The sequence below is a fragment of the Vicugna pacos genome, chromosome 34, assembly GCF_048564905.1.
Source record: "Vicugna pacos chromosome 34, VicPac4, whole genome shotgun sequence".
Taxonomy (NCBI): domain Eukaryota; kingdom Metazoa; phylum Chordata; class Mammalia; order Artiodactyla; family Camelidae; genus Vicugna; species Vicugna pacos.
Genome location: NC_133020.1, coordinates 10,994,150 through 11,018,995, shown reverse-complemented (window position 1 = coordinate 11,018,995; position 24,846 = coordinate 10,994,150). Strand labels below are relative to the sequence as shown.

Here is a 24,846-nt window from a genome sequence, read left to right as displayed (position 1 = left end):
ATTTTTTATATAGCTTCTAATGTAGTATAATTTGTCTTGATCTTATTTGCAAGAGCAAATATTTCATAAAATTTTGAAATGTAATCAGCATAGATTTATCCTTACTCTTGAAATCATTTAAAACTTTATTTCCAATGTACATTCCTTTTCCCTCAAATCTTCCATTCTCCATATTAAAAATAACTGCATGTTGTCATTGTATCATTATGGAAACATAAAATTCTCATCCTGCTTAGTGATTGCCCCCAAATTTTCATTTTTTGTGTTTAAGTTTAAATGACTAATGCCAATTAACACAGAGCAAGATAGCACACTCATGTACAGGGAGATGGAGAGTATTTAAAAGTTAAAAAAAAATCACATTGACCCCCATCAAGTTATGAGTGGTAAATATTTTATGAGAATAGAACCTTGATAAAGTGAGAATCAGCCAAGAGTTATTTAAGTTACGATAGAAATTAACCACAACTGTTCATGGAACATTGCCAGATTTTAGGTTGACTCTGTTATGTAGTATTTTCTTGAATAACATAATTAGACTAATATTATAATAGTTATTTTAAATTCCTTATGGATTAAATCTATGAGGGGATACTGATTAAATCAATTATAGTTGATAAGAGAGTAGTAATTTACTAATGGATTTATTGTACCTACTGTATTTAGTGTCTCAAAGAAAAGCTGAAAGAAACAATTTTCGTAAAAGAGAAATAGTTTTTATTTTGATCTGTATTTTTTGCAAATAACTGAACTATACAAATATATCTTTATAGAGTCAATAAGGAAATTTTACCTTTGTGTGTAAAAGAAAAATACTATCTCACATATACATTTCTTTAAAACCCATGGGATGATTCTTTTATGCTTTTCCTCTCTCTTAATTTTGTGAAGAATTTTAAGAGGCTGATGTACAGAGTAACAGATTGCTAGTCTAATGAATGTTCTCATAGTCTTTAAGCTATTAATATGTCCTTATTAATTTTAATTCACATGGAAAAACTGTATAGCCAGATAAACACAGATATTGAATATAGGTCCCTGAGCTATGTAGAAGAAACTTTTTTGAAATCTATTTTTAGATATAGTGGCTAGCATTTGCAAATCTCAAACTCCCAAATATATCCCTTCCCACCCCCTTTCCCCCAATAAGCATAAGATTATTTACAATGTCTGCGAGTCTGTTTCTGTTTTGTAGATGAGTTCATTAGTATCCTTTTTTCCCTTTTTTCTTTTTTTAGATTCCACATATGAGTGATATCATATGGTATTTTTCTTTCTCTTTCTGGCTTATTTCACTTAGAATGACCATCTCTAGGTCCATCCATGTTGATGCAAGTGGCATTATTTTATTCTTTTTTGTGGCTGAGTGGTATTCCATTGTATAAATATACCATAACTTCTTTATCCAGTCATAAGCTGATAAGAACTTAACTTCAATAACAACATAAAAACTCTTTTCTTCTCCCCTCACCACACTTTATGTTACTGATATCACAAATTACATCTTCATATATTTACATATTTTTATAATTAAAGTTTTTCTATGTTTTTTCCTTTAAATTCCATACCAGAAGTAAAAGTTGTTCATGTGCCACCATTACAGTATTCTGTATTTGTCTATATATTTACCTTTACTGGCAAGTTTTTATATGCTTTCATATACTTTCATGTTGATCAGCTTTGTGCCTCTTTCTCTCAATCCTCTCCACCTGGGACTCATAAAAAGTATATTTTTGTCCAATTGATTGTGTCCCATAAGTCCTTTAGGCTTTTTTCACTCTTCTTTATTTTTTTTCTTTTTGTTTCTCTGACAAAATAACTTCAAATACCTATCTTTGAGCTCACTGATTTTTTCTTCTGCTTGATCAAGTCTGCTTTTGGACCTCTCTATTGGTTTTTTTTTTTTAATTCAGTTACTGTGTTCTTCAGTTCCAAAATTTCTATGTGGTTCTTTTTTAATATTTTTTCATCTCTTTCTTGATACTCTCACTTTGTTCGTACATCATTTTCCTGAGCTTATTGACCATGTGTGTGTGCGTGTATGTGTGTGTGTGTGTTTACATATACATATGCATATACGTATTTTATTCTTTAGTAGTTCATTTCTTTAAGGCTGGTTTCTGGAGATACATTTTGTTCCTTTTGTTAAGGCATGTTTTCCTCTTTATATATCTCATTTTACTTTATGTTGGGATTTGAGCGTTTAAATAAACAGCCACCTCTCCCAGTCTTTGTGGATTGGTTACATGCAGGGAAAGAATATTACCTATCAGTCCAGCTAGAGATTTCGGGGGCCTTTCAAACCTTTTCTATAGGTGCACCTTCTCTGGACTTGTGTGTCTGTGAATTGACAATTAGAGAGGTTTTGCTTCTTTCCTTAAGAGCTCATAATTTCTTATTTCATCTAGTGTCAGCCTGTGGTATTGCAGATTCTTTAGTGTTCCATTAGCTGCCCAGCTCTGCTTTGTTCTCAGCTGCTCCCAGCCATCCAGTGTGCCAGGTCCCATCAGTGCTCTGTTGAATGAGACATAAACCAGTGCCTCATACAGCCTCCTGAAAAAGCCAAAATGTTGGATGCACAGTACGCTCTCCCTGCTCCCCTCTCCTCCTGCCAACGCAGAGGCCGTCAAGCTGCATCAGCCTCTGTCTGCTGTCCTACAGAGCCTCTGCAGTGGCAGCAGGCCTCCCAACCTCTGTACTGTTCTTGTAAGTCCATGGTCCCTGGCGTCTAGAACATACCGTTTCCTGTCAGCATTTTGAGACAGAAACCCGTCCCTCTTGCCCCCCCCCCCCACCAAAGCTGGAACACTGGAATCACAATCCGAATCTTTCCCAAGGGAGAAGCCAGCAACTGGGGGTTTTTCTCCTATTCATTTTGCACTGAGGTGGGGGGAGATGGTGGGTGAGTTTGTGCTGGTTCAGACCATGACCTGTGTTCTCAGAGGCCCCCAACCTGGCACCCATTCCTGTTCAACACCTTGATTCAGGCAAGACAGAAACCAGTCCTTTGGATAGCCCCCTAAAACGTCTGAGTGTTAGACATATGTTCCAGTCTTCTCTCTCCCACCTCGTAGACAAGCTAAGATTTGGGAGTTTCCTCCTGACCACACAGCACTACAGGGGGCGGAGGAACTCTGGGAAATGAGTGCCATGAATTTTCCTACTGATTTCTGTGTGGCTGGCTTCGCACTTGCCTGGGGTACAAGAGCCTGGTATGTTGTTTCTGGATTTCTCATGAAGAGAATTATTTCTCATGAAGAGAATTGATTCATGTATTGCTGTTGAATTGGTGTCTGTTGGGGAAGAAAGTCTAGGGCTTCCTATTCTGCAGTCTGGCTGATGTCACTGAACATCAATTCTTAAAGTAATTTTTAAAGTACACTCTGTACAAGCAAACAACACTTTATCATTTGACTTTTAACTATAAAAATAATTGACCCATGTAGAAAACCAGTTCCTTTATAGAGTTCAGCTTATTGAATCAATGTTGTTTCTTTTTAGCTATAAAGCATTTTCTTTTTCCTGCTGGCTTTCATATGCTGGAAAGAAGCTGTGCCAAGTGAGAAACTACAGAAATATTCCAGTCAAAAAATTGTTTTTTTTCTTGGTCAACTGGAACGAAATGTAAGTTTATTCTGGTGAGATCATTTATCTAGTTAAGATCAGGTTTTTCCCCCTTTTTTTAAGTGAAGGGTATTTTTTTTTTTTTAGTGTTACTAGTTGATTTCTTTTCAGTGATGTGATAAATATGCTGGGGCTAATAGATAACTGACTTCAATTCAACAGATTAAAGGTCCATTTAAAAACCTAGATAAATGTTCAGTCTACGTTATCGAATTGCTCAAAGAGGGAAATTGGAAAAAGGAGAATTATTAATCATTCGCAGACTGTGGATAAGAGGAATACCCTCTATTTGAGGTTGGAGGGAGGTCGGTTCCATATATAACAAAGAAAGGAATCAACTAATAACGTGTGTAATCTCCATTTTCCTACCAAAGATAATTAAGACTTTGTTTCAGCAATCAAATTTTTGGATAATAATTATTATGCATTGTGTAAACTATCATCTGATTTGGAGTAATCAACTCCTGCCTCTTTATTTTATAGAGATTTATTAAATCAAGAAGGAAAAGTACCTTATTGGCACTGTCCATGCTTCCCCTCCTCTCCTCCGCCCCCCGCCCCCCACCTGGTCACTTTATTCAGAACCTCAGGGGGCTCGCAGGCCCATTCTGTGGCTTTTACATGATTACTGCTGCTTTTCCTTGCTGTTCCCATGGCACTACTCTGCTGTCATTTTTCTAGGGTCTCCACTGATCCACTGAGAGCCAATTTTCTTCCCACCACAAGTAGAAGAAGACCCCCCAACCCACTCCCCAGCAGCCTTTCAGAAGGGCTGGCTTTCTTGGGAGATAATTTGACTCCCAGCATTATACTTCCCTATTAATAAATGTGAGCCAAGTTTTTGAGAAGTCTGAGGATGGTGCTAGATGACGCCATCTATCCCGCAGTTAGTGTTACCACCATCAGTGGAGACTGCATCCTGGGAAATAACACGTGGTCTTTCGTTCTTACATACTTTGTGGTTCCTTTCATCAACTGTGACATCCTTTATCTCCCCTTGTTTGGTTAAAGTTCTTAATTCCTTTGACCAAAAACCTGACCTTCAATTACAAAATCCCCTTCCATTGCACAGAATCAGTTCTGCCTGTAAAATTCTTCAGTGGCTCCCCAATTTCTGTAAAGTAAAATGCAAATAATTTAGCATCGCACACAAGGCTCTCTAGTTTGGCTCCTGCCTGTCTCTGTACTTTCAACTCTGGAGGTAGCCCCACTCTCTGTCCCTGCACCCAACCAGTCTCTGCATCTGAGCTACTTACCCTAACTATGAACTGAGAAATCATGCCTCTGGTAGGGGTCCCCTGTCTGTCAGGAACACAATTCCTGCCCTCATTGCCTGTTTATTGTATTCCAATCATCATAGTGCACCTCCAGAATATATTCTCTCATCTAAACTTAATAACAAAAATAGCAGGTATTGTCATCTCCATTTTGTAGGTCAGAATATTGATGTTTATGAAGCTTAATTAAGTTACCCTGGGTTCCACAATCAGTAAATGGCAGAACTAGTGCTCAGACCCACTCTGACTCCAAAGCTGAGGCTCTGACTGTGATTTTCTTACTGTTTCTCACAACATATAAAATCTTGGGCTTAGTATTTATATTCTACAAATAGTTTTCACATCTTAAATTAAAAAATAAAACAAACTCTACTCCATTCTTTCAACAACAGCCATGTCATTTTTTTTCCTTGGCTCTGCAGCAAAACCCTCCCAAAGAGTTGTCTATTTTCACTTTCTTCAGTTTTTTTCCTTTACTGTAATAAAACATACTCCAGTCAGACTTTCATCATCTCTGCTCCACTGAAATTGACCATTAGAGTCAGCAGTGACCTGCATAGCTAAATGTATGTTTGTTTCTCAGTCTTCATCTTACATGATCTATTAGGAGCATTTGGCCCTATTGATCTCACCCTCCATCTTGAAATTTGCTCTTCACTTGGTTTCCACGTCCTTTTAGCTTCCCTTCTCCCTACCTGGACATTTATTCTCCAGACCCTTTTTTTCTCCCAGATGGACTGTCATCTCACCACTGAAGCCTCTTCTCTTTTGTATCTGTGCTTGCTCCTTTAGTCTTCTCTTATAGTCACATAGCTTTAAATGCCATCCATATGCCAAATTTATATCACCAACGCAGGCATCAGTCACAAACTTCACAGTTATATATTCAACGTTCCTACAACTGAACTCTTGATCTTATACTCCAAACCTTTTCTACCACTGGATGACCACTCTAGGTGATCATTTCCAATTTTGATTGTTCAGGTCAATTCTTAGCCCAAATTTCCTTCTCTCAGACCTCATCTTCAGGGCATCCTATAGGATTTCTCCTCAAAATATTTCCAGAATATTACTCCTCATCACTTTCATTGCCCTAGGCCAGTACCATCTTCCCTATGTTACTGCAGTAGCCTTGTAATAGTCACCCCACTTCTCTTGCCTTTATAATCCTTCTCACACAGCAGCTAAAGTGATCTCTTTTAAAATGTAAGTCAGGCCACGTCATTCTTCTGTTTTATAATCCTGAAATCTTTCACTCAGATGAAAGTCAAAATCCATACAGTGATCTATAAATGAGTTGTATACAATGTGACTTTTTAAATCTCCTATTTTCACTCTCAAAAACTTATTTTGATTTTAGGAAAACTATCTCATAGAGAAGAAAAGGATGTTTGAGAAATTTTAGTGCTTACTTACTTTTAAATAGTAGAGTAAGGCAAACATACGGTTAAAACTTGAGTTCTGTGCCAGCTGCTTGCATATAAAGAAGCAATCTAACTTCACTTATCGAATTGTCTCTTAAAGCATTTTTCTTTTTCTTGTCTAAAAATTCATTCCTTTGATTTTTCAATAGCCATGTAGAAGTTAATAAAAAAGATTTCTCAGTGAATGTGAAATTATTTTGGCTTTAAAAATCCGTATGTATTCAAGAAATGAATAAATATTTAGAAAGCATGTATTCTTACCCTAGAAGAATTTATTTTTATTAATAAAAATGACAAGATGGAGATTGGCAGTAACCATCCACTGTAACTTACCGAATTTTTTGTCATTCTTGATACGAAAAGCTCACTAATAGGGAAGTTATACATGAAGAAACCAGATTCAGTGAGAAAAAGAATTCTCGATTATGTGAGAAATAAAGTGAAATTATAGCTTCCATTCTAGCCCAGAAATATGAAAACTGAATTGAAACTCAATTACAGGTAAAAGAGAGAACATTCAAGAAATTACTGTGCATTCCACAGGATCATCAACATTTTATGTTGAGTTTCAGAGTTTCTTTTAAGCTGAGAAATATGTCCACATTACATTGAATGAATATTATGACTATGAAAGAATATGAAAGAAAATAAAGACTTAGTTTTTAGATATCTGAATATATAATTTAATTTTTTAATCTAAATTTTGCTTATCTAGAAAAATAAATCATCTTCACACTAGTCTTTCCTCTATTTCCCTTCCCTACTTTTAACTAGAATTATATTTCATCTGTCCACAATGGCTAATATAAGTTATTACACTGTTGACTGAATAATGAATATAATGCTGATATACAACCTACCATTTGCCATGTGTTGTGTAATGTAATATTTGTTCCATTTTATGGACAAGAAAAACAAGGCTTAAAAAGGTTAAATGTACTCCTCAAGTAAGAACATCCTAATAGTCACAGAGCCAATGTTTGAATGCAGATATATGCAGATCCAGAGCTCTGAATTTCTCTTCGTCACACATTGCTTACCTATTGACATCTATGAATTATTATTAACTTAATGACCTCATGCCCTCAACTGCACATATTAACCCTCCCCCAACTTCATCTTCTGTTTTCTATCAGTTAAAGTTACCCACTACAACATAACCTAGAAACCTAGAATCTATCTTTAAATCTTCATTGTCATATTCCACTAATATGCTGTCAGTCAAATATTAGTTATCCATTTTACTTGTAAAATAGCTCTTCTGTCTTTCCTCTTGTTAGAAGCTTTATTACCACCTGGATTTGGACCCTTTTCATCTCAGAGAACTGCACATTGAGGAAAGAGATGTGTCCTCCTCAAAACCAGTTACGGTCACTGGGCTGAATTAACTCCTCCTTATTCCTGAGGCTGAATACTACCTAGCCAATCACAAAAGGGGGTCACCAGTCTTATTTTACACCCACAGTAAGGACTGCTCCCAGTATCCAGATAAGATAGCCAACTTCTAGTATGAGAAGAGACTCAGTATTGCCTGAGGCCTCAACTGGGCCAACCTCAGCCAGCACTTTCCAACTGGATAATAGGCTTTGGTCATGATCAGTGCTCTAATCATCACCCACTACTCAAACAACTTTACTTCAAAGTTCAGCTGGGAATTACAAGGCCAGTGAATTCTGTTCAAACTCCTCATACCTAACAACGTCAGCTATCATCCAGTGCAAGCTGCCTACTTGCTCTTCCAGTCACTTTTCTCTTTCTTCTTCCCCTTTCTTGGTGAAATCAGTTCCCACAAATCTTCCCTTATCTGCTAATCTCTGTTGCAATTTTCCCATTTCCCCACAGCATTCTCATCTTCTACTAAACATATTCCCCCATCTTAACCTCTTGAAAAATATCTCCTTGTCTCATAAATAGATCTCTGCTAAACACCATACTTCTCTTGAGACTCTTATAATAGAACCTGATCATTTCTCTATAACCAAGATGACTCATGAAGAGAAGAAAAGTACCCTTCTCCCTCTCCATCCTTAGGGACCTCAGATTACACTCTCGACTTTCTGCCAAAAGCTGTTTCTTCTTAGGCACTTACCCCTCCCAACTGTACCCCTTCCAGTCTTAGAGTATCATTTATAACCTTCTAGATATTCTCATATATATATTGATGGATTCAATGCCCAAATTCAGGTTTTTCCCACTGTTAACAATCCTGTGTTTCTCCTTAGCCATTTTTTTGACCCATATCTACAATCAATCCAGTGTCTGAGTTTGAAGTTTCTTCACCTTGATGTATCTAGGAATTGTATCTCAGCCACCAGCCCCCAAACTCCTGAAATCTCATCATCACCCAGAATAGCCCACATTTAAAATTATAAACAACTCTCTATACTCTCTCATTGAAACGTTTCCTTTTGCCATTAGGAAAAATCTCAAATTCTTTTGCCTGGCATGCAGAGTCCTTAAGCGTTCTTGCCACCACCTGTCTTTCTAATTGCATCCTCCATGACCTTCCATACCAACTTAATTATATTCCTTGTTCTAGCCACAATGAGCTACCCACCAGTCCTTAGCTACACTTAATCTTTTCATGCATATATGACCTTGTCTATGCACTTTTCTTGAAATATTCTTTTCCAAATCTCAGTCTGATTGTAGCCATTTACTCTTCAAGATCCATTATGAGTTATTTCCTGCCCTCCTCCTAGTCCCTAAGACAGTGGTAATCATTCTTTCTTTTGTGCTTATAAACCATAAGTGCTCAAGTTATTGTAGTTTTAAAAAATAAACTTACATATCAAAATTTTAGCAGTCCCCATTGATTAACCAGTGTCATTATTCTGTGTACTTCTACTGTATTTCTACTTTTACAAGATTAAACAGAAAAGAGGATGCCTGAATTCAAATAGTCAAAATATTTTTGTCGTATGACATTTTATTACAAGGAAATATTCATGAAAACATCATTGTAACTGGTTAGGTAATCTACTTCTTTATTTTAAGGATCAACTTTCCTCTTGAAATAAAGTCACTTCCAAGGGAATCCATGCTCACTATAAAACTGTTTGGAATTACCTGTGCAACCAACAGTGCAGATTTATTGGCCTGGACTTGTCTTCCACTGTTTCCAAAACAGTAAGTATATCATTTGTGATTATAATAAAACTCCCATCTTAATAAAACCTCCTTAGAACTAGATATTGTGCAGTATATGGCATAATAAGAAAATCAAGAAGACATTTTATTCTAAAATTGAGGTAGCTCAATATAAATCATCACTATTGAAAGCGAGACTGAAAAGCAAAATATAGAAATGGCCTTAGAAACAGGCCTCATGTTCAGCTTGTCAACTGGCTCATTTACAATGAAAAGGTATCAGCATGACCAATCTCAATTTCTTTTCTTTCTCCGACCAGCCAATTTCTCTGGAATTACTAATTCAAAATGATTTAGATCAGTGCTGTCATTTAAAAACAATGTAAGTCATGGAATTCTGGCTAAAGTAAAATTATTCAGGGGAATTGGTTGACTGACCTTTTATTGCCAAGAAGAAGTATATGTTAACTTTAAGATGGTATTTTTCAGAAAAGTAAGCCAAATATGAGTTTAGATATTCCATCACCAGAACGAATTGCCAATGAGAAATTAACTTCTGGTTTAACTGTAAGGATTTGGAATTACTAATACTTAGGGTATTTAATAAAGTCAATTACATAATTCTCTATATTATTAAGGAAAATATATGTTAAATGAATCAACTTAGTTACTTTCACATGGCAAGACTTGCTTTAGAAACAAATTGTGAAATACAGGACCTTTGGAAAACTAGAAGCTAGATTATAATTTCATTTTAATATTATATTATTATAAAGAATGTTTCTATCCCTTCTCATTTAGAAAGATTTGATAATATAAGAATGTTAAGAAAATTCTTCCTCAGCTTTTAGTTCCCACGTTTAGTCAATATAAATAAATATTATCAAAGCAACTGTGATAATTTTTTAAACATCATTTTTATTGGATTAATTCTGACGTGTGTGTGTGTGTGTTGCTCTTTTATTTGTTTTTAAGTTATAGCCAGTTTCCACGTGTATGTTTCGTGAGGACAGGAAACATATTTTCTTTGTAATTCTGTCATCTAACATGGTAGCTCTTATAAACAGGCAATCAGTACAGGTTTGTTTACTAAATTGAATTGGGAAAAATCAATCTCTATAGGAGATTTAGAATGAAATAAAATTTCAAATGTCTGTAAGAAGCAGTTTAGCCCTAAAAAGGAGTACCAACTGCTGTTAGCAGATATTTCAGAAATCTGATTTGTGGGCTAAGAACTTTCATTACTTCCTCCCCAGGAGCAGCTATGCAGGTGCCCTTCCTTCTCATGAGTGAGTTTCTTTAAAGTTTCAACTGCAGTATTTGTAAGATCTAGCATGTTTGTAGACTATATTTCTAGCCTTCACTGAAAACACATTTAATCCATTTTATTCCCTTCTGTCATCTAACACACTACTTTGCACATAACAGGCAATCAAAAAATATTAAATATATAAGAAGTTTGAAATACTTTTTCAAACTCATCTTCAAGGCTTTTTTCTACATGGTTATGATAGTAAAATACTGCCTCCATGTTGTTCTGTCCCGTATCACTTACCATTGGTAAGCATTTTATATGTGAGTGATCACAGACAATAGGCATCTTTAAGTAATGCCTTCTGGGACTGATACTCAGTGAGGTTTTCCTCAGAGAAAGTGGTAAAATTGTGGATGATAAGCCATCACACAACTTACTTCAAAGATCACGCCAATAAGCATTTGTAAATATATTTCCAAAAGACCATTTCCTATGAAAATCAGAAAATCTCCCTCTCTCCTGGGATAAACAACTTAAAGAAATCCAGATCTTTTTAAGACATAAGAAATCCATCATGTCAGTCCATTGGGGAGATATAATAACTCCCACGATGCTCATTGCATCGTTACAAGGATTCTAATCCAATTTATTTGATGTAGGTATTTCCAGATCACAGTAAATAAGCCATTTAATTTCATTTCCTTTCTCGGAATGACCCCTGCCCATAAACTTTTGGTATTGAATCTGTCATTCATTACAATTTGAATTGCTCATACCTAGCCATGTGGAGTTGTAATAAGCATTTATGTCTTTTTTTTTTTTTCCCAACATACAACCTGAAAATAAGCAGAATTAAGGGTTTCCTATCTCTTTGTGGCTTCCAGAAGTGGGTTTCAGGAGAACCAATGGAGATTAAACTCGGACATATTAGTTATGGCTACATCAAGAGTGTCTACAAATAAAAATAAACTGACATTTTCAAGCACACAAAATCACCTTCAGTCCTGTAAAAAATATATTTCAAGTACAAAGGTAAAATTTTGCCCACAGAAGTTTTGTAATCCTCTCCTTTGCAGACAAGACTTCTATTGCTTCTGGGTTCGGTGTTTGGTGTTCTGTATTCGGTGTTCCATACTGCAGCAATGAAGTTATTCTTCCCTCAACAATTCCTATGAGCTACCGTCCCTACTTAAAGTCTACTTAAATTCAGAAAAATTGTGTGGTAGTTACTTAGCATTTCTAAGTTGTGATAAACTCCTTCAACACAGAGATTCTCAACCCTGATTGGACAATAAAATCTCCTGGGGAGATTTTTAAAAAACCCAAAACCCAAGTGCCCCCAAAAATTCTAATTTATTTGGTCTATGGTGGGACCCAGGCACCAGTATTTTCAAAACTCTGGAGATGCATTAAAGCCCAGGAAAATTAGAATCTTTTACGGAATTTCAGAAGAGGCCTAAGTAAACCTTATTCCTTAGACTGTTGCCTGAGGAACCAACTCTAACCCCACTATAAATTATCACTTTGGATATATCCTTAAAATCAAACAATAAAAACGTTCTGGATGAAAATTCCTTATCATTCTTCCTCTCTGTATAAGAAAGACCCTCAGAGCTCAACTAATTCAAATACCTCATTTACATGTGAATGATGAAGGAAGGTTAAGAGACTTGTTAGAGGTCACTGGGCTACTTAGGAATATAAGAGGAACCAGAAAGAAAGGCTGACTCCTCCCCACTCCACGCGTTACTCCCTCAGGCTGTCTCCCTTCTTGCCCTTAGTGCCACGCGCTGCTCTGTGACCACACTGAAAACCTCACCGCCATGCAAGGGGCTCCTGTCTCAACCTTACCTGGGCTCTGCTCTTGGGTGTGAAGCCTGTTAGACCAATGAGAGTCAGAGTCTCAGAGTTTAATAATATCAGATTTTCTGAAAGCGCTGGCTGCCCAGTTTGGAAACTTTCTGTATTCTTGGCTCCAGAATACCAAGCCATGGATGCACAGAATCATATAGCCCAAAATGACAATAGTTGTTTTATTCAAACCACTTTTTTTTAATTGCCTGAGGAAACAGGAGCCTAGAGTGGGTAAACCAGCCCATCTGTTTTCCTGGTGCCACAGATTTTGGTTTGGTTTTTCTAAACATAGGAATTTGTACAATATTGAAGTTAAAAGATCTTAAAGATAGAAAGGTTAAATTTGTCATTGTGGTCCTTTTTTTAATGCCAGTTTACTGAAAAACTCCATGTGTAAGAGCAGTTACATGTTGTTGGCTGGGGTGCGTGGGGTGTTGAAATTCTCGAGTCCAACCTGTTTGCCATCTCCTCTGTACCTTTCTAAAGTCTGCTCCCCCAACCACCAAGCCATATGAAAACAAACATGAAACTTGAAAACCACTAATTTTGTGCAGGGAGCTCGAAGAAGGTAAGCCAAGTTGGGCTCGTTAATGACCGTAGGATTCGGATGTCCCTATATAAAGTCTGGTGCTCTTTCCCACGACAGGAAACTGTTTCCTGTATGTTTTGTCTTCATCATGTTTTTTTTTCCATTTCATTTTAACTGATTTAATAAACCTTTCGCAGGATTGTAATTTAAAACCTACAGTTGAGCCCCACCAACCTAGTGTTAAAAGTTTTCCATTTTCATCCTCTTTCTGAGACCACCTTTTCGATGCATTCTTTGAACATCTTAATTCCTCTAATCATCTTCCTTGTCCTCTTATTTTTCTCTTCAGAGAAGTCTGTGGAAATTTATTTCCTCTACCATGCTTTCAATATCTAAAAAGATGCTTGAATATATTCCATCATCAGAATATAAATTAACTAATATCAAACACGTAGATAACCCAAAGAAAGTGCCAATTTCTCCCTGAATTGCCTTGAAGTATATATTACATCAACCTCAGCTGGACAGCTAGAAGTTCCTGCTCTCTGTGCCCTGTTGTTTGATATACCCCTTCGTACACATACTTGAATCGAGTGTTCTGACTTCATTCTCCCTGTCTGCCTCAGGGTTAAGGCCAGGGTGACTGTTAATCCAGACTCCATCCAAGGAGAGAAATGGCACATACTGACACTTATTCTTGAGTCCCTTCATTCTTTGCAGGAATCAGCTTGGATCACTCAGATTTTCGGAGTGAAATATGGCCAAGCCATATAAATATAGTAAGGCCATAAATATGACTCATTACACAACTTAGATGTGAAGAAAAAACGCAATTAATATATCACACTTTTCTTCATGAGCTCCCACCCTGCAACTAATGAGGAAGAAACTTTTCATCAATTACAAAAAATTAGTCAATCCAATAAGTTAAATAGTCCTTATAGAATAATGCAGTAAAAACACTCAGTCACTCAGATAGCTTCCTGACACCCTAATTCTCTTCTTAAGAGGGTATCTGGATACACAGGAAGAAAAGAAATAGATTATGTGGCCTGGTGATTTATGATATCCAAATCAAAGGCACTTTTTAAGCTGCTGGCTTTTTGTTACAGCTAGTGTAGCTTGTGGTAGGTGCTCTCCCACCTTAATCCAGGGCTTACTGACACTCTCTGGGTGACTCGGGCTCTCGCAGGCACCGTAGACCCATCTGAAGTTTACCTGGGACTCCCAGTTGACCTCAGCTCAGATGGTCCTATCAGATGCCCTTATTACAGAGGCCCTTTGTCCCCACCCTGTGACCTCCTTTATAAAAACCCCCTCACAGGGGTTTCTTTTTCACAGCTGTTTCTAGATCCCATCTCTTCTGTACAGAAACCAAAGAAGACCCAATAAAGCTAAAGATAGGAGTTCCTTTTGCCTGTATACCACATGGCCTCAAGTTTAAAGTCACGCCACAGGTTGGCACAGGAGCAGCTCAAGAGGTGATGTTCTTTCAGGATCCGAAACATGGAGGACAAAATGGAGCACCCCCCGCCCCCCAGCCTTCAGCACTGTGCTGTACTCACGCTTCTAACACTCCTCTCCGTCTGCCTTCCAAAGGCAGAAGAGGGCGAAACTGGGATACCTCTATGTACCACATTCACTCTGTGTCTTCTGCTTCCGCCATCCCAAATTGCCAGAAAGTGGTGGCTTTTTCTTTTGCCCCATTCTCCATCCAGTGTGCCACATCACCTTCCGCACCCCTGTTAACTCTTTACTGTGAACAGGAATATTTTCTGTAAACGCCATGGAGAACATGAACATGTCAGCCTTCCAAGCTTAGTGTTCGACCTTCTCTTTTTTGCATTCTGGCTGAAGCTAATCCAAAACTTCTCCCAAGAGATAGATGCTTCAGACCATTTGGGGAAAGGTTATATACTCTGAAAGGCAAAAGAGAAAAATCACAGTAATAATTTTCTAATCTTTACCTCATTGAGTTAACTTCTAGCTTGCTAATAATTCTGGCCCCTGGTAGTGTTATACTTAAAAAAAAAAAAAACCAACAACAAGTTTCTCCAGATGAGGGAGGAATAGAACAAAGAGGGAAAAAAGACTCTAAAATCATCCTGCTAAAAGATTATTCTTAGATCATATAAAAACATCTGCCCAGTAATGTTTGAAATTATACTCCTTTGGGCAGGTCCTTTCTAACAATATCTCTAGATATGAAATATAAAAAAGGCAGGCCTCAGGAGGCTAAGGGTTTAAAAAGCTTTATTTGTTGGATTTTTTCTTCGTATTTTGTATATCTGTGTGTTAAATGGCGAGGTAGAATTGTAAATTATTTTCAAAAAGACTCAGGTAATAAAGTTCTTTATGAACTTTAATTTTGTTGACTTTAAGTTTTATGGTTTTAATTTGGTATATTATAATCAAAGACTGTTCTCAGTGACCATTGGAACATTTTACCAATAATGTATATACAAGCCAGGTATAACTTCTTCTTTAATTCCCATAAGGATCTGTGGATTTGGATGTTACTGAAACTGTTAAAACTATCCGTGAATTCTTCCTGTCTGAAGTCTTTCCTGTATTTACTTTCATAAACTATGGTAATTTATAACATATTTTTAAATATTCAGAATATGAATAATCTTTCTGTTTGTGCATAAAGAACCATTTCCTCCATGAAGTCCCACAACTATTTTGATTCTGCAGATCATATGCTAATTTAAATCTTTTCCTTCTATAAATTTAGAGCTCATGTCTTTAAAGATGCCCAGGGAATTTAGTCACTTGATGGAGCAAAAAATGTTGAGAGTTAACATCTTCATTGATTTCAGGGAGTTGTATTCCGAGAGTATAAATCTGAGATTCTTAGTCCCATCTTGTAATCAGCACTGTTGGAAACTAATAAATGCTACTTGTTAGAAACCATCGTGGAGACAGTTTTCTCATGTGAAAACAAACATAGGCACCTATGAACATAGCCATGCGTGTGGTGTATTAGAAATGAACCATTAATCAGTACCTAGGCTTATGGAATATTGTTTCTCTTCTAGTTACTGAGTGAAGCTACTGAAATAGCTGATTATGTTTATTCAGAAAATTATAGATAATGAGAGCAAAGCCCTGGAAATGACTTCTGTCTGTTTGCCTGTATGTGTTGTCTTTTGCAGCAGATTTATTCCCGGATCTGTGCTGTTGAGCATGACATTACAGCGTGAGCCTCCCATAGAAATGATAGCTCCAGGAGTGTGGGATATAAGCCAGCCGTCGCCAGTGACCCTGCAGGTAAGTGGCAGGCTATGAGATGAAAGTACACACGGCAAGTATTGGTTGATAAGTAGCTTGTTGTCAATTACAGAAACAATTTTCTTCCAGGATCACACATTTTAATAGTCTTCTCTTTCTGCAGCCTACTGGGATTTGTGAAACCTCTCTGCTTTTATTTTGCATTAAGTATTCTCAAGGCTCTTCTTTCCTAGCTTTTATGATAGCAATTTCAAGCCGTTCTCCGTCAAACACAGTCATGAAGGAGGGGGATGGAGTGTTGCCATGAGTCTACTCATTATACGTATTCATTTTTCTTTCCATTGTCTAAAAACAGTCATTAGTGTGTATTATTAACTTGTTATCTTATTCACACCTGCCTCTGCATTGTGTCATGTTTCCTTAAAATCCCTTTTGTTGTATGTTTCTGAAATGACTAGCAATTAGCTGGATAGTTAGGAAGAAACTGCAAACAAAATCCATCCATCATACCTTCTTTTCTCTTAGAGGCTCTCTGCTTGCTGCAGTTTGTGATCGTGAGTGAAAGGTGGTTAATGATTCCAGGCTTCGGTCCTTTCTGCTGAGAGGATTTTTTTCTCACTCTCCTCACTCTTTCATGATTTTAAGTGATCATATTCATCAGATCCCTGAAGCATGGCCAGGCCCATACATGGAAATGCAGGGAATATGGACTTTCCATCTCCCTGGAAAACCCGAGCAGCACGCTCTCGAACAGATTTTCCAACCCTGGCACTACAGGCATTTTGCAGGGGACAGTTCTTTGTTGTGGGGGCTGGCCTGCGCATTGTGGGATCGTTGGCAGCATCGTTGGCCTTCACCCACTCGAGGCCAGTAGCACCTCCCCAGTTCTGACAGTCACAAATGCCTCCAGATATTGTCAGATGATCTCTCCCGATAAAATTGCCCTCAGGTGAGGATTACTGCACTAGAGGAAGCTAGTGGAGTCTCTAGGTTCATAAAATCTTCAGATTAGGGTTTAGTGATGTGAGGAACAAAGTTTAGCAAAATGGACAGCAGGATGTTAAGAAATGGAAGAGAAAAATAACACTAATAAAAATGTGACTTTCACCCCAAAGATGGGAGGAAGTCCTCCCCTGCCCCCTTCCCCCAGACTGTAGCCGAAAGTTCACTTCTGATCAGTGGACGTGATGATAAAAAAGAATGGTTGTTCAGGTTGGACCTTGGCACAGCATCATAGACACTCAGCATGTGATGGCTTACTGATTGGCAGTTGTTTCCTTGTAACAGGACAACTCACTTTCTTTAAGAAGATATAGACACTTTTTATCAGACTGTTTCTCACCAGATCCAAAACACCTGAACTTAACAAAAATCTTCCAAGTCTGACTATTACCAGAGCTTTGTGGATATGAATTTATGATTATCAGGGTTGTTAGCAGCAGTGGTGGGATGGGAGATGTTAGGGAAGCTATCAGATGAAACTCTCCTTGATTCTTCTCAGACGAGGAGAGCAGCTGCTTTATGAACACAGATCCTGGCAACTGGAATCTGAAGGCAAGTTTCAAGTATTCAACAGCAGCATAGAATTCCAAGTAGGGACCTAGAGCCATGACAGAATTTATCTTATAAAAAAAGGAGGGAACATGGAAATCATTCACCAGCATGCAGAAATGTTAAATTAGCCTATTTTTACAAAATAATTCCAAATGGTATAGACAGAGAGGGAAACTTCTCAGAATATTTTTAATTGATGATGAAATATACAAAGTAGTAAGAGTTATTAAGGTATTAAAGTTAAAATCCTTAATAACCAGTATCGGTCTAATTACATACAGCTAAATTTAGAGCAGAATTTTCAACCTAAAGGTTATGAGATGGTGAGGAAATTAGAAGCAAGTTCTGCAACCAGTGTTTGTGTTAAGGAGTCAGTACGGGTCTCAGGGAAAGACATCAAGCTGAGAGAGAGGAAATCTGGAATCTAGCTTTAGCTCTTAAACAGTAAAATTTATGACCGTGAACAAGTCACCTGCCCTTCAGTTTTCACCTCTGTACAATGAAAGGATTGTGCTAGGCCTCTCCGACTTCTTTCAGGTCAGTACTTCCTGATTGCCTGTGTTAGGTGGACAGTTACTACCCCACTATTGCTACCCCAAGTGTGGTAAGGGATATGTTATGTCACAGAACTTGATTTCTTCAAGTCAGTCATTTTTTTTTTCCAAGTTCTATGCTGCTGACTGGAGGCAGTGGATAGAGCAAAGTAGATGTGAGTTCAGACTTGGAGACAGATTATTATATGACTCCATCATCTGGGTCTCCCTCAGCTTCCTGCCTCTCCTCATCTACAGTCTGGTAGAATGACTCCATCACCGTTCAAGCACTACGAGCAGAGTTATTTTAGTTAATGTTGCTCTTGTTCTATTTTATGCTTCTCTACTTCTTCACCTTCCCGTTGACGTCTGAATTCACTGTATTCTGGTTTATTTGTCCTCACCACACTGAACTGCTGTCAGGTAAGCCACTATTTCCTAGTTGCCAAATCCAGTGGTGACTTTCAGTCCCCTTCATGCTGGCCCTCTCTCTGCAGTTTCTGGTGCTGTCTCTTCCCTACAAACTTCTCCCCTGGCTTTGCTGTTACTGCACTCATCTTTCTCTTCACATTCTCCCGTTATCCTTTCTCTGTCTTCTTCCCAGGCTCCCCTTCTTCTGTTGGCCTCACTGTTGACAGTTCTCAAGGATTACATCTGCTGCCCATTGCTATTCTCAGATGTATTCTCCCTGAAAGAATTTCTTTTTAACATTTTATTGAAATATAAGTCACATACCATATAGTCCTCACATTTAAAGTGTGCAGTTCATTGTTTTTCAGTATTTTCACAGATACATGCATCTCTCACCAGTGTCAATTTTAGAGCATTTTCATTACTTCATAAAGAAATCCCCCCCCCCAAAAAGAAATCCCATAACTTTTAGGTATCCCCTCCTATTCCGCAACTCTAAGCAACTATTAACATACTTTCTATCTCTATAGATTCACTTATTCTGCACATTTTGTGTGAGTGTAATCATGCAATATGTGTTCTTTTGCAATTGACTCTTTCACTTAGCACAATGTTTCAGAATTCATCCATGTAGTAGCATATATCAGAATTCATTTCTTTTTTATTGTTGAGTAATATATTGTATGGATATACCACACTTTATCCACTCGTTAGTCAGTATACATTTAGATTGTTTCCACCTTTTGGCTATTAAGAATAGTGCTGCTATGAACATTCGTATCCTAGTTTGTGTGTGAACATATGTTTCATTTATCTTGGGTAAATACCCAGCAGTGGGATTGCTGGGTCTCATTCATTTCTAAGGTTTAATTCACAGTATTTTGCAGATTCACTTCTAAGTCTGTATCTTTAGTTCAGACTCATTTACACCACAAGCTTCAGACAAATACAGGCACGTGCCTGCTTAGATTCTCACCCGGATATCCTGTAGACTGCTTCAAAGACAAAACATCCCAAACGGAACTCACCATCCTCTCAAAATAGATTTCACCACCTGAATTCTTTATGTCTGTTCATGCCCCTACATACACCTGTTTGACTTGTCTCCTCCTTCTTTCTTTCTAGTCGTGTTTGGTCCACACTGTATTCTGCCAGCTTCTCTCCTGCATGTTCCTCAGGTCTGTCCTCACAATTCCCCACCTCATCTGCCCTCGTTCAGCAGCTGCGTCTTCCTTTGCAATAGTTTAGCTTTTTCTCGTCTTAAGTTTTGTCATTCTCCAACCCCAAATCCACCAGTGTGACTCTTCTGAATAGTAAATCGGGACCTGCCACCCGCCTGCGTACGCTCCTCGCAACTCAGCACCACCTGGAGAATGAAGGGCAAGCCCTAAAGCGCAGCCCCCTCTCGTCGTTTCTCTTGCCGCTCCTTGTCTGACACTTCAGGCTGCAGCAGCGCTGAAAAGGTTGTAGTTTCTGACACGGACTGTCCTGCTTTTGCCTCATGTGCGTTTCTGAATACTGTTCCCTGCCTGCCATGTGTCTCCCGTCTTCCCGTCTCCCACTGCCCGCCCCTCGGGCTTAGTGTCTGTATTAATATTCACTTTTTAAGATCCACAGACCCTCCTCTAGGAATCTCTCCCTTACCCTCTCCTCTCTTTCCACTCCGAGCAGGATGAAGTAAGTGCTCTTCCTCTGTCTTCACATAATGACCAGTAAGATTTTTATCAACACATTTACCACGTTCTGTTTCTTTCTCAATGACTTCTTTCCATTGACTTCTTGATTTCTGAGGACATTGACAGTGTTTGACCCCCAGAATCTAGCACAGTACCTGGAATATAATTTGTTACATTAATGATGTGTCCATACCTCTAATCACTGCAATAACCAAACCTGTAAGTATTTCTAAACTTAGCACTTTGGTCTGCTTATTAGAATCCAGATACCACAATGCTCGGTTTTTCCTTTTATGTAAGCAGTCCTTTTCTTTAAACCATACTTATTTATACAAAGTATTTTATTTTACCTAACATTTCATTGCCTGGTTATCCTCCATTATCAGTGATGTTGAGGGAGACAAAGTCTTATTATTGATACCTGATCCTTAGAACACAGTACATTTTGTGTCCTAATGTACCATGGATTCTTTTTTTCTTCACTCCTGACCGCCATATGGGTCCCTCTTTCACAGCTCCTTCCCTGAGACTCACAGCAACTGCCTTCCAGTCGGTAGGCATCCTTCCTTCCCTTGAACTGCCGTTGAACTTACGGTCTAATGTTTGGGTGCCTTATAATATCCAAACTACATCCGCAGTTGAGGTTGCAGTTCTTTGAGCAAACTGACAGAATCATGGGGGCCTGAGCAAGCCCGCGGACACCTTGTTGCCACGGTTGTGGGACATGGACACTAGGGACATTCACAGCCACCACTTCAAGGAATTCCAAGTCACAGTGGGATCCACGGTGGCCAAGTGTAAATGGGGAAGGCTGTGGGAGGAAGTGAAGCAATGGATAAATGAAACACAAGGAGCCAATATTCAGATGTATAAGGAAGTATGAATTAGAAGTTCGGATGACCAGATCTGAATATTATAATGTATGTATGTATTTACATGCACTATAATGTATATGTCAGTCAAACTATAATAATTCTACCTAATAAAACTAAAAACAAAAAATAGAAATTTTCTTTTGCTGTATTTCTACAAATCTGAGATAGAGATTATTAAATTAATAATGTATTTTCAGGCATTCAGTACATGGCAAACCATATTTTTATTTTAGATTGATTTTCCGGCCACTGAGTGGGAGCATATGAAACTGGATTCTGAAGAGAATAGAAGTGATCTTGAAGAACCACCAAAAGAGTGTTTAAAACATATTGCCAGACTGGCGCAGAAACTGTCTCCCTTACTGTAAGTACCCCAGTTCTTGTGAGTGAATTTTGCCTGCTGTTCACGAAATCATCAGTCATGCTGGAAGCACTCATATCTTTAAAGGGGAACCTTCCTTCTCACATAACTCCTTTCATTTCCTAAAGTCACGCCTGTTGGATCAACTAATGTGTAGGAGCTCAATCAGTCATTTTATATATTTTTTAAAGATTATTTTTTCTTCTGGCATGTAGCAACTTTAACTTTGGTCAAAGGAAAAATAAAAAGATTGGAAAGCATTCACTTCAAAACAACAAAGCAGAGACTGATGGATATATATCAGCATTAATTGCTCAACTATCCTTCAAGTAGGTAGAATAATGTTTTAGTAAACAGGAAAAAGAAAAATTTAATTATGATGGCAGATTAGAAAGAACGGACATAAATCAGGTTTTAATACCACTAAATTGGTAATTAAGGAGTACTTAAATTTTGTCAAACAGTAATTGCCCAGGGGAAAAAAAACTCAGGAAGAATTTCAAAAGAATACTAATTCTCTCTTTGTACTCACTATTTATTCTTACTATTTGGTAATATCTAAGCCACAAGTTGTGGTTACTAACATGCCAAAAGCATAAAACTAAGAAAGCAACTCTCTCTCAGAGATTCTCTCTCTCTCTCTCTCTCTCCCCCTTTCTATGTATATATATATATACACTATGATAAAATGTATAACATAATAAAGCATTTTATTCCAATAATAAATTATTTAAAGGTTTTGAAGGGGGTTGTAACGTGATCTGAATAATCTTTTTGAATGATCCCTTTGACTGAACATTGAAGAATGGATTGGAGAGGAAGGAAGGGTGGAAACAAGTAGTACAACAGAGTAACTGATATAATATTTTAGGCAGGAGGTCATGGTCACCAGAACTAAGGTGATGGCAGTGGAAGCTGGTAGTAATGGCTTAATTTGTGAGCATATTTTGAAAGTTGAGAAGACATAACTTGATGGCTAATAGTAAATAGAGTTTAAGCTAATTGAGAAACCAGGAAGAATCAAGTTAAGTCAACGAAGAATATAAGGTTTTGAATTGATCAACTGGGCAGCTGTTAGAGTCATTTTCCTGGAGGAGAAGTCCGTTTGAGACCTTCCAGACTGAGGTGCTGAATGTGATCTTGGGTACTCTTGTTGCTGCCCTGGTCTCTAATTTCAACTCGTCTTACTCTTTTCCTCATTCACTTCAAGCTGGTGACATCAGTTTCCTTCACATATTTCACATGTGCTGTTCCTCTCCCATCTCAAGTCCTTTTTATTTGGTGTTTCCTCTACACGAAATACTCCTTCCTACTTCTTCACGTGATTGAATTATCTCTCCTGTAGTTCTTAATGTGATCTTCGCAAAGAGGCCTTCTTTGACAACTCAATCTAACGAAGTTTTTCTCTACAATCTATCTTACTACCTTTTATGCCATCACACTTAACATAATATATTGTCATCTTCTTCATTAATGTGTTTTTTTCTCTTTAGTTTATAAGAACCGAGAGAACAAAGAAGCTGCCTGTCTTGTTTGTCACATTTCCAGTGCTCTACACTGTGCCTGATGAGTAATATGTATGAAATAAATGTTGTAATGAATAAAGTTCCTTTGCATACAGTGTGGTAGAAAAATTAGCTTAAGGTTGAAAATGATGAAAGATACTTGTAGTCCTCATGACGCATATTTTGAGATCCATTGTCATACTAGACTGCTGTCATCTTAACTTGGTGAAGCATCTTTCTGCCCTCCTTACTAAAAAGTATAAAACCTTACATTTAAGTGTGTCACATATCAGAGGCTAATATATTTGTAATGACAGATTTTTAAAATTTAAAAAGGCACTATACTTTGACATTTAAATATATTAAAAATGTCAAAACTAACAAATAATAAGCACAGTAACTACCTTTAATTATTAAAGGTTTGTGTTTTTAAATGAACCCCAGTGAATTTTAACTGGTTTTATACTTCAGCTTCTATTTAAGTGAATAACTTATACATAAAATAAGCAACGTTTTCCTGTTTCACCCACTCAAATACAATTACTAATGCTCAGTAGAGTACAATTTCATTCTGCACTGTGAAAACAGATGGAGAACAACCTTCAATATGATAAAACTTATGTTAGAATCAGATTAAATTCATTTTCAAAATACCACATTTTATCATTTAGTTGGTGATTTAATTATTCCTTCCTTCAAATTGATCAAATGTAATCAGTCAAAAAGTTCAGACTCAGTGAAATTTAATGAAAATGAACCCTTACAATTTGTAAAAATAAGAAAGAATACCTTCTTCATGGCAACTAAAAGAATGTGTCTGATGTAAAGAAAATTCCAGGCTATAAGATACAAAAAGTTTGTTTTGAAACAAATGCTTCTACTTCTAGCTGTGAAGATTACCTATGACTAGATTAACCCTCCTGACTTAAAGAAATATGACACAAATACATATGAAACAACTGGTTTCAGAAACTGAATAGACAGGGCTTGAGAGGAGCCCATGAATAAAGTGGCTTTCAGCCCGCAGGCATTTTCTGTATCATAGCTCCAGGAGGTATAATTAAGAAGAGCATGTAGGTCTTGCTGAGATTAACCAAAAAAAAAAAAAAAAAGCAGCAAAGATCAGTTTAATGAGGCTGAGGCAGCTGAAATTTCCAGAGCATAATAGTGGAGAAAAGGAAGATATACAGGGTAGGAGCCACAGACATAGGTACTGGGGTCCCCTTAAATATTTAGCTGAGTACTAAGCTACTCATAAACAGAGATTTTCTAGGGACTGCAAAAGAAGCACTACAGGGAGACGTGAAATAAATGTAGATTGTAGAAGTTGTGCAACGCTGGGAGACAGAAATTCTTGCTGGTGAGAATGGAGAAGGATCAGAGGATGCCTCAGGCATTCAGTAAAGAAACCAGAAAGATGCATATTAGGAGTACGTGTGCTGTAGCCTGAGATTAAGGACCATGCTAGGCCTAGTCTGGCAAATCGTACAAACAAACCTCAAAGGATCCAGCTGATCTGCTAGTAATTAAATTGCCTGCTAAAAAATGAAAACATCTAACACTCAAAATACAGCAAAATGCAGGCTCTCAACAATGCAGCAATTTAAATGTTACACATAGGAAGAGTGAGGAACATATAACCGT

General features: G+C 37.6%; 1 protein-coding gene across 1 annotated transcript in view; it reads left to right on the top strand.

Annotated features, from left to right (window-relative positions):
- Positions 1–24,846, top strand: part of PIK3C2G (phosphatidylinositol-4-phosphate 3-kinase catalytic subunit type 2 gamma) — a 269,311-nt gene that overhangs the window by 73,209 nt on the left and 171,256 nt on the right. The window contains exons 12-15 of the mRNA XM_072954194.1: positions 3,502–3,624; positions 9,323–9,454; positions 16,212–16,326; positions 21,570–21,700. Coding sequence (XP_072810295.1) covers positions 3,502–3,624; positions 9,323–9,454; positions 16,212–16,326; positions 21,570–21,700 — 501 coding nt within the window. The remainder of the gene's footprint in view (positions 1–3,501; positions 3,625–9,322; positions 9,455–16,211; positions 16,327–21,569; positions 21,701–24,846) is intronic.